At 41.5% G+C, this 11,387-nt stretch overlaps 1 protein-coding gene across 1 annotated transcript; it reads left to right on the top strand.

Moving 5' to 3' along the window:
- Positions 1–1,131: 1,131 nt before the first annotated feature.
- Positions 1,132–3,288, top strand: adrb1 (adrenoceptor beta 1). The gene has a single exon (XM_080873024.1). It carries the CDS (start codon positions 1,214–1,216, stop codon positions 2,405–2,407), a length of 1,194 nt encoding a protein of 397 aa, XP_080729150.1. The 5' UTR covers positions 1,132–1,213; the 3' UTR covers positions 2,408–3,288.
- The last annotated feature ends 8,099 nt before the right edge of the window (positions 3,289–11,387 follow it).

The raw sequence follows: 11,387 nt of genomic DNA, 5'->3' as shown, positions 1-11,387 counted from the left end.
TTTGCTCAAATACTAAATTATTTAGGTTGTAATGTCTCCTTACTGGAAACTCACTTGCATATAAATAAACAGTTTATGGCCTCAGAGAGCAGGCCATAAAGTAAGAGGCAATGGAGAGCCCCATCAGTCCAGTGTTTTTTAGCAAGTCTTGCATGTTGACAGTAAGTTGACAGTGTTCCTGAAATGATTTTTGATTAATTTATGAATAGAGTTAAAAGATGAAACAATATTCATCCAAAGTATGAATTGTTTCTTTCCAAGTCTGTTGAATAAAAAAAATGGCATCGTTACATAAGAAAATCCTTTAATCTACCTTCCTTTCATTGTTTTGTTGTTGTTTCTTTATCTTGAACGCCTTCTTTTCTTTTCTTTTTCTTTCTTTTCCTTCTTTTTTTTTTAAACTAAGCTCACTACTAGGCTTGTCTTTCTTCCATCCCGGCCATAATTTAAAACCTGGTTCAGGTGTAGGTCAGAAAAATCATTTTTAATGACCTGGAACTGACCTGGAATGTTTATCTCTGCAGTGATGCGTGGACTGAATAGCTGTGAGTCAACCCCTGCTTTATAGCCTTCTGTACTTGCGATTGGAGATAAGAAGTTTACCATAATACAGCTGCTGTGAAGGAAGGACCACAGATCATTTGTTGGGCCTGACCTCATGCCCACGGAATGTATTCTTAGCGATAAAAATATAAAACGGACAAGTGGAAAAACAAATTTTGTTTGTGGTTCGCCAGTGATGAAAACAGCGAAATCCCTGTAGTTCATGTCCTGCTGGACTTCCATATTTGGTTAATCGTGTTTCCATAACCGACAAGATTTTTGGACCGATGATAGTTATGGACAGTTTGGGGAGTGACCATCTGCTTCTCCTGCTTAATAAAAGTTTGGTTTATTCGTCCATGCGCGTTAACTGGTGAAGACACCAAAAAGAGACTGACTGAAATTTTAAGGTTCAGGTGTTTGTTTGCTTCCACAACTTCACCGCTGGGATCGTTTGCCCGCTGAGCTGCCTGATTGGTCGTGAGGAGCAATGATGTCACCGCGCGCTTTGCTGTCCCGGCCGCTACAGCAGCCAACGCAGGCTGAGGACTTGAGAGGCGCTCCAGATGGAGTTGGCGCGCAGTGGGAGTAGAGCTATAGACTGTGAAGGCGTTGTTAGTGCTGCCTTGATGATCTCGACCTGGTTCCACTCACAGCCCAGCAGCCCGTCATGGGGGACGGTGGTGGCGCGTCCTCGCCAGTGAACTTCCAGAATGGCACAGGGAGCGAGACGTCCGACTCACCGGGCTCCGCTGCAGCCGCGTCCGAGCAGTGGATGGCGGGCATGAGCGTGGTTATGGCTTTGATCGTCCTGTCCATCGTGTTCGGAAATATCCTGGTCATGGTGGCCATCGCCAGGACGCAGAGGCTGCAGACTCTCACCAACGTGTTCATCGTGTCGCTGGCGAGCGCGGACCTCATCATGGGGCTCCTGGTTGTGCCATTTGGCGCGGCGCTCGCGGTGCGCGGTTCGTGGCTGTATGGCACCTTTTTCTGTGAGTTCTGGATCTCGGTGGACGTTCTCTGCGTCACCGCCAGCATCGAGACCCTGTGCGTTATCGCCATAGACAGGTATGTGGCTATCACATCACCTTTCCGCTACCAAAGCTTGTTAACCAAAGCCCGGGCCAAAGCGGTGGTGTGTGTGGTGTGGGCGATCTCTGCGCTGGTCTCCTTCTTGCCCATCCTGATGCACTGGTCTCGGGACAGCGTGGACACAGACTGTTACGAGGACCCCGAATGTTGCGACTTTGTCACAAACAGAGCATACGCCATCTCCTCATCCATCATATCTTTTTACATTCCTCTCCTGGTCATGATATTTGTTTACGCCCGCGTGTACAGAGAGGCGAAAAAGCAGCTGAGGAAGATCGACAAGTGCGAGGGCAGGTTTCACAACACCTTAACCGGACTGACCTCCAAGTGCAAGAAGAGGCCGTCTAAGATCCTGGCACTCAGGGAGCAGAAAGCGCTCAAAACGCTTGGCATCATCATGGGAACGTTCACTCTGTGCTGGCTGCCCTTTTTCATAGTGAACGTCGTGAGGGTTTTTTGCGCAGAGGTGGTGGACAAGGACCTTTTCGTGTTTCTGAACTGGCTGGGGTACGTGAACTCTGCGTTTAACCCCATAATTTACTGCCGAAGCCCAGATTTCAGGAAGGCTTTTAAGAGGCTGCTGTGCTGCCCGAGGCAAGCCGACCGCAGGCTACACATTAGCTCCTGCGACCTGTCCCGATGCTCCGGCGGGTTCGTCTCCTCTCTGGAGCCCGGAACGTTGGGGATGTGGTCAGACTGCGCCGGCTTGGACAACAGTGATAGTAGCCTGGGGACCGGAAAGTTGTCTCACTCCGAATCACAGCTGTGATAGGGGAGGGGGGGGGATAATGACAAAATAGGCGAGTTTCTTTTTGGAGACGGAGTGCGTAAGAGCCATATTTAATCATTTCAACGGGGACCTTTGCAACAACAAACAGGATCATTTGAGTTCAAACAACAGGCGAAAATGCTAGAAACGTGTTTGAAAGCCATTTTAAAGCATCAGGATAAATATTTTCCCATTATCTCCTTTGGCTCAGAGAGAGAGTTTAGTGTAAAAGAGAAAATGAAATTTGCCAAAATTATAGCTCATCAACCCTAAAATGAAGTGGCTGTAAAGCTTCTGTGATTAAAAACCTGTCAGGTGCCGAATTTGAAATCCAGTAAATCTGTGCATCAGCCAAAGAGCGGAGTCGCACTCCTGTGATTGATGCCTGATATAAATATCAACTTTTCAGTTCTGATTTTGTTCGATAAACAGTTGATTTCTGCATTTATGCGTTATAATGGGGAAGTGAGAGTCCGATCCTCGCTCCAGGTTCCTGCGTAAAAATTCGCTCATCACCGCTCAGGCGCACTACAATGAACTGTTATTTAAAGGCACTGGATAAGATCAAGGCATTTGTCGGAGTGACTGTATCGCAGTCATGTAGAGCTCACGAAGTATTTTACCTCACAGCCATCGGCAAGTGCAATTTGTACGACAGGTATTTGTTTATATTAAACATTGGTGTAAAATAGCCTATTTATTCCGCGCTGTCTTTTACAACTAAACGAGTAATTGTGAGGCTGATTCTAATGCCCGTTGTACATAATGTGCTGTTTAGTGCCCAAGAGGAATTTGAGCCTCTCCCTTTGTCTTTGGCTTTACATGCTGTTGTGAGGTGGTGTGTTATAATGTCTGTGAAAATAAAAGAAAGTTTTACTGTTTATTGCTGTTTAACCCATTTTTCGTCTTGTTGTTATTATTATTACTGTGGGAAAGTTTGACTCCACAGGGAGCTGCAGAAATTCTGAAATGCTAGAGGAGAAGTGATTGAAATGTAATCACATTCGGCAACCTCGGTTCGTTCACAGTGTACTAAGAGACTAATAAGAGCAGCATTTTGTGATTAAACAGCGTGGCACCGAGAGGTAAACGGCGCTTTGCAGGATTTGTGAATTGGCGTGATGTCAGATGCTGTTGTGCTGCTGGGAGGAAGAGGAATCTGATTGGCCACCGTGGAGAAGGGAGCCACGAAATCCGACTCTTGAACAATGCTTCTTGTGCGCTTTAATGTTGCAGGGATAAATAGGGGTTTGTTTGCATGCTTCATTAAAGTCCACTCGTGGGTGTATCGATATTGTAAGCTCAGTTCACAGCTGTCAGAGGAAACAATTGCGCACGGGGGTGAGGTGAGCCCACTTTACGGCACACGCTCTGACTAACTGGAAAAGCACAGGTGTTAGTGTGCTTAAAGGTGGCTCTGCTCTATTCAAGTTTCCAACTAATCATTGACCCTGAGCTTGTATGTACAATAACAGGATCCTGAAACCAAAGCATCTAAATGGATTTCACCTGTATTCATTTTATTATTTATACATTTACAAGTGTAACCTTTTAACCAGGGCCTTCTCTGCTGTGGGATACAAAGATGGCTCCAGTCTGTGAAAAAAGCCCACTGTTTCTCCTAATCCACATCATATTCTAATCCAATTGCACTACTAAACATGCCAATTTGATGTTGGGAGTTTTATGCGTTTCCGCCCCTGCCATTTTGTGTCTTCACTTCATTTGTGGTTTGCATACAAGCCTTTTTTTAAAAAAACAAAAAACAAAAACAACAATGTGTGGGTGGGTGGGGGCCTGGAGGTTCATCAGAGATAGATTTTTAGAAAGGATGGTCAAAAAAGCGATCCAACATATGCAGCTTAACTGGTAAAAACGCAGAGTTTCAAAGCCAAGCCAAGAAAATAGTGATGACTGTAACAGCAAGGTTCCCTTTTTTTCAGACCTTGAAAAGCTACAGAAAAAGAGGCATTACACAGCTATTTACACAGGCAGAGAAGCTCTCCCCAGGATGGGCAAGCTGAGCTTTAGTGGTAAAATTTATGTGGTGACACTTTAAAACATAAGTAAAGGTTGGAGCTACTACTACAAAAAAAGTAACAGTAGGGGGGATTTTATGTCTTGCTTTGATGTCCCCAAATGTTTTAAGCTCTCACCCGCATCCACTCTCACTCAGGTTAACCACCTCTCCAACATGCTGTTTGATGATTCCATTTTCCTCGAGCGATACTCTGAAAGCCTATAGAAAATATTTGAGTAAACACCACGGCAGCTGGTGTTCTGAAGTGGCTCTTACAGGAGAGATTTGCAGTTCTTTCTGGGGAATATTAATCAGCCCTTAAGCTGGACGTCTTTAAAATGCATTAGCATGACGTGTTGTGCTAATGATGCTCTCCCAAAAAGCCAGAGCTGTACATTTCAATTAGGCCGGAAAAACTGAATGGAACTGAGCTCAGCTGTTCTGGCTAATGAACAATGTTTAGATATGATTGGGTGAACTAATGAGTGTGAATGAGACCCAGCTTTCAGAAAAACGAATAAGAACATCAGTGCAGCCAGCGTCAGTGATGGCCTCCTGGCAAAGACCTGCTTCATTATTAAGCATTTGTTTGTTTGGCAGGAAGTTTGCGTTTGGGCAGATTAGCTGTGGGCTCACATATGGAGGAGCTAATCAGTGGTTTTAAGAGTAATTGTTTCAAATTGCATGTGTATCAGCAGACATTTTGGCTGCTCCAAGTCGAAGTAGATAAAGCGATACCAACATGACCTCTGTGCGAGCAGAGGTTATAACTCCATATGGTGTTTACATTCAGAAATATGTTCGCCAGTGATTTACCCTTGGTGTTTCACCCACATGTCTCTGTGGTAATTTACAGTCCAGGCTGGAGTGTAATATATTTAACTGTGATAGGCAAAGATCAGGGTTAAACACGGGGTTGTATTAGTAAACACTCCTAATTGAATTGTGCTTCATTACATCTTGTACATAATTTGTGGAATCTGAGACCATTTACAAGGAATTGAATAATGTCCCTCATAAAATTCCTATATCCCTACAATCCACATCTCTGTGCAACACCTAAACACTCCTTTGTTACCGCTGCAAGATCACTGGGTGCTGAAGATGGGTGTAAGGAAGGCAGTACTCAATACTTTAGTAAATAACTTTCTTTCTTGCTGTAGGTTAAATAGTGTTAAATAAAGACTCATCTTTGCAGCAAATACATTGCAACAGTTAAAACCTCATATAAAATAAGGGTAAAAACCTTTAAAAAAAAAAAAAGGATGGAGGAGTTACATTTGTTGGCTGTTGGAATGGCAGAGACTTCAGCAGCCACAATTTCTGACCTTTGGACATAGTCATTGTTTCCAGGTTTTATGATAAGCTTCAAAAACAGATGTTTAGATCTTTTACTGTTACGTACACCCCCATGTTTCAGTAAATTCTCCCTCTGGTAATTAATTATTTGTTTTGGTTGTCCTAATTGTCCTGATTAGGTGCTGAGGCTCATGTACATGTTGGAACAAGCTGTTTCTCCTCCACCATTTATCAGCATACTTAATTCTAGAATTTTTTCTTTCACTTTTTTATGATCAACTCTTAACTTATAGGCCTCAGTTTTCAAGTTTGTCACTTGTTAATTAGTTTTGGGGCTTTAATCCAGCAGCCCACTGGATGCTTGGTTGATGGTGGGTTTTTTGCTTTATTTTATGTTGTGTTTGTTGCTTTTTGAGTCATTATTTTGTGTTGTTAAACTTGGTTTCCATGAGTTTTTAATTTAGAGGATGTAACACATTTGGGGGCTCATCCGGGATCCAGACCTAACACAGCCCAAGCAAGAATAATAACTCCTATCATGTTTTGACTAGAAAGTGACCACAGTTAGGTTCATACATTTCTGGACAATCACACATTTTATTTTTTTTTTTTTTGCATCTTTGCTTCTGTACATCAAAACAGTGAATTTTAAATCAAACAATCAATATGCAATTAAAATACAGATTTTCAGCTTCAATTCGAGGGGTTTAACAAGTATTGCACCAACTGTTTAGCAATTACAGCCATTTTTATACACAGTCCCACATTTTTAGATGCTCTAAAGTCATTGGACACTTGATTGCCAATCAGTTTAACGGTCAGATCTGTTCTCCCATTGTTTCATGATAGCTTGATAAAAGTTCTGAAATTGCTTCCAAATACTGAAATTGCTCTTATTCGAGGAGGTCAATAGTAAGGTCCAAGCAAATTAGAGATCAACAATCAACAGTCTGGTACATTATTAAACAGAATGCGTGCACTGGGCAGGTTATAGACTTTTAGAACTGTGCAAAAGCCTTGAGCCACTCAAAACGTTTTAATTTTTTAGTAGGAAAAATGTAAAATAGCTGCAACAATCTATTAACAGATGTGTAAACAGGAATGGAATTACAGTGTATGAGAAAAAAGCAGTAACAAGATTGAAAGTCAATGTTTGGTACAACATTTGAACCTCCCCTTACATAGGGACAACAGTGTAACCCCAAAATGTCAAATTTTCCACTTATTTTTCAACCCAGTTCTGGAGCAGTTTGGCATACCTCAGCCTTTTTTCTGTTTCCCTTCCTTAAGAATGGCTTCTTCACAGCCAGCTACCAGTGAGACCATTTCTGATAAATCTTCAGTGACCAGTAGACAAATCAACTAAAAAGGCCAAACGCTCATCTCAGGTGCTGCGTCAGGTCTTTGCTGGATTTTTCCTGTTTCATAGGTGCAGAAAATATTTACTTAACTTCATTTCCTTTGACTGTTCTTAAACCTTTTGTTTATTTATAGTCTCTGAAATATGGTGATATTTTGTAAGAACATTTTTCATGACCTTCAAAAGCACTTCATCAACGCTGCGCTGAAACTTCAAGGGAGTGTCTGGAGTGCTTTCAGATCCTCTCGGCCAACAGATGCGAAGCTTCATCCAGTTATTGCATGGATTCTTGTCCAGATTATGAATATTGTCAATGCCAACCACCTCCTACAGCCTTCTGCTCTTGATTAAAGACCGAGAGAAATATCAAAATCATCAAGTAGATTAAAAAAAACAAACAAAAAAACCCCTGCAACAATTAGAGCAATCTTTGTGAATCTTGATTAATCTCTGCTGACATACATTTTCTTCATGATGTTTTTCACTAAGCATCCTCTAAATAATAAATAGATCCAACAGAAACATGATTAGAAACACAGTTTCTGTAAAATGCTAATGCAAATACTCATTTTCTTCAGCGGGTGGTGTTCCAGGGGAGGCTGTTACAATCTTTGAGCGAGAAAAACAAAAGCGCAAATTGCTGAAAGCTACAAATGTCAGCACCTGGAGATAATTATTGCTGATTGCTGATTATTACAGTCTTATCAAACCCAAACAACAGATATGCTAAATTTATGCAACAGGATCATAAAAAGTGCTCCACAAAGATAAAAAAAAAAGCTTATCTTTTTTTATGAATGTAAACCATTTCAAAGTGAACTCATACAGACCCTGTAGCTGGCACATGTCTCTCTGATGATCAAAATTCGACTTCTATTGGCTAATCAAAACCTCTCAACCCTGTAAGATTGAAATCCCCTGTGACTTTTTTCCACTCTAACTCAAGCTGTACGTGTTGAGGTGCGTTGCCAAAAGCAGGTGCTACACTTCATGTGTCCATCTGTTTGGATTGCCCGTGTGAACTTGGCACGTTGCGGTCTCCATCTGCTGGGCTTCGGCTTGCTGCGATTGTAGCTTGCATGAAGACTGGGTGAAGGTGGTCAGCGATGGTCAGCGTTTATGCTCAACTTTAGTGATGCAAACTGACTTACTTTGGAAATGATAAGCCACGCGTAGTACATTCATGAAAGCATAACTGCTTTTTGGAACATTTGCAACAGGAACAGGAACGACTGAGGTACATTTCGTCTTCATATCGAACATTAACATCAGTGAAGCTGATTTTGTTCCTTTTAGAACAAAGCTCAGGGCAGATTGATACCAAACAAACAAACATACCAAACAAACAAGTCCGGGAACAGTGCAGCTTTTAAATCAAAGAACTTGGCACTAATAAGCTATCCAAACAGCCTTGGGGTAGATAAGGTACATCAGCATAAATGTTTCTTTTAAGAGTCCATCTGACAGTCATAGATGAACACACTGATCAGTGCAGTACTCATCTTCATTTCCTCCATTTTTATTCTTTCTCTCATGAAATGAGTAACATATCAAGCATCGATGCACTGCGGCTCTTTAAAGCCTTCTCCGACTTTCTCCCCAAGTCGCTCCTTGCCGTGCCAGCCTCAGTCTTGACCTTTTTCTAAATCCTACATTCGAATCCCAAGAAGCTGATGAGTCATTGTCTGACTGCTTGAGATTTAGTGTCCAGGATGAGACTCAGTACCAACAAAGATCATGATTAAAAGAATATTTGGACACTAAGGTTAGATCACAAGATGTTATTATGATAAGATGCAACTGGGAAGCAGGTGCCTCTCTTCAAAGGTAGCAGAAACCATCTCCACCCATGCAGGCTTACTCTATTAGGCAATAACATTTTGCTTCCAAAAGCAAGACTTTCTTGTAATTTTGAAAGGAATCTTCAGCAATATTTCTTCCCAAAAGCCTTTCAAAGTTTTCTTTTTGTTTTTCATTTGTTAAACCAATTAACACTTACATTCAAGTATAAAAAAGGCTCTTAATTCAAGATAGGCGGCAGCGTTGTGTCTACACATAACAGATGACTAATCAAAGAACAACGTTTAAATTATACCTTTAGGCAGAATTCACAAAAACACATAATTTGTTCACATTTCTTTAGTTGAATCTATGAAAAATGTGAACGTTCACACAGTTTGGCAGATTTAAATTGGATTTTTTTGCATGAACAATGAGATTTCAAAAGCGCTATTAGTTGGAAATTTAGCAAATCTCAGCCCGCTGTGCAGTGTGTCCTTAAAAAAACTGAGGAAACTGGACAAGTGAAGGATGAAAAGCCATCTAGAGCAGAAGAACAGTCATCTGTAATGGCTTTAGACATGGAGGAAGCTCTGTCATAGCTTAGGGCTGAGTAGGGCTAAAGTGCTGTTGGTGGGGAACAGAACAAAGAAAAGTACCATCATATTTTGCTCTACTATGCAATAACATCTATAAAGTGATCTCAAACACACTGCCATTAAGGTAAATACATACCTGGATAGAAAAGCACACAGTGGAACACCATCAGTCATGGATTGGTGTCCCTAGAGCCCAGACCTGCACATCATTGAAGCCGTGTGGGATCATCGTGACAGAGAACAGGGAAAAAAAAAAGGCAGACAACATCCAAAGGGGAGTTTTAAAATGTCTTTTAACTATTCCTGAAGACTACCTAAAGAACGAAGGTGGTCATACCAAATATTGACTTTCAGGCTTGATATTGCCTTATACGTAGATAGCATCCTCATGTATGTTTGCATATGTTTCAATTACTTGCTGTACCTATTTCTTACTTCAAAAAATGTAAAGAAATCAAGTGTGACTCAAAACAGTTTTGCAGTACTGCATGTAGTGGACAAAAATAATCTAGCAGTTTTCCTTGTTTCTAGGCTTGTGATGAACTGCTGGCTCCAGTTTCATAATAAAACGGAGTGATGTCATCTGAAAGTGTCAAAATATTTAGGTTACCAACCTTAAACTCCTCTTTCCAGCGACTACAATGATGGAAGCAAGTGTTATTACCAAGTCCACATCTTCCCGCACATATAAAATGTCAGCGTCGCAAGGTATTTTATATGGAGATGTTTATTTTTTGGCACCTTCTAATCCTTCCAAGTCCCTTTCTTATATAATGAATCACTCATGGTCAGATGGATTGGTCCTTCACAACAGCGTTGTATTTCGAGAGGTGGACTTGCACTCCCATGATGAGTGGCTTCACAGAGCGTTCAAAGCTCCCGAGAGACCAAGCTGAGTCTAAAAGGGGAAAAGTGCCCTTTTGTGACTTTGGGGTTTTTAACCCCTCGCAGTGAAGGTCACTGTGTCCCACCAGCAATTCCTCCCAGTCCTACTCAGCTCGTCTCTTGTTTATCTGAACTTCTCATTTAGATGAGTGATCAAACATGCAGAGCAAAAGTGTTAATAAATTGCTAATAAATTATGGTTATTTAACCACATTGAAAAGTGTGCATGGTAGAGTATTGTTTTGTTACAGATGAGTTCCAGCGTTTTCCAGCAGGGTCACAAATCAAGTGGGAATCACGGGTTCAGGCTTTCTCAGGGCATCTTTTCCTTTAATGCTAGAGTTTCTTTAATAAAGCTAGAGTTTCTGCTTGGTTTCCCTGCACCGCTCCCTAGCACTGAAACTACACTCCGGGCCGTTTAAAAAGCCTTCATCACACTCAAGGTTTATCGCTACCTTTCTTGCTGACTCCCTGCAGTTATCACTCCCCCCAAGGCTTTGACTGTATCTCGTCTGGCCCCACATACACAAGACAAAGTCCAGACACGTCCACATGTAGCTCTGGTTTAATGTGAAACCATGAATAGTTGTCCAAACGGCCAAAACCTGCAGCTCTGCACCTTTTCATCAAACACAAATCTCAACGAACAAGACAAAAATTTAGGCTGTTAATGCACCGCCGCTCTGGAGAACATTAATTGTCTAAATTTCCATGTTAGAGGCCGAGACAAAGCATCTGAAGAGGCAGAGCGTAGAGTGGCATATAATCAAAGCATTACAGATAGGACGGACCAGACGGATACATGAATATTCCCAATTAAAGGGTTATTTTTGTGCACAGAATTACATAACACTTAAGTTAAAAGAGAATAAGTGGAATGTAATGATGGTCGTTATGAGGACTTGCTTATATTCAGATATTTTTTTTTATCTTAATGTTACAGCTACTGCAGGAGGCTCCCTAAATCTGGGCTGGGAAACAGTGAAAAAACAGACTGACAGGATAGACTTGTTATCTTTATACCTTAAGAGCTCTTGT

The sequence above is a fragment of the Rhamphochromis sp. 'chilingali' genome (genome assembly GCF_963969265.1).
Source record: "Rhamphochromis sp. 'chilingali' genome assembly, chromosome: 22".
Classification (NCBI taxonomy): Eukaryota; Metazoa; Chordata; class Actinopteri; order Cichliformes; family Cichlidae; genus Rhamphochromis; species Rhamphochromis sp. 'chilingali'.
This window is presented reverse-complemented; position numbering and strand designations above follow the sequence as displayed.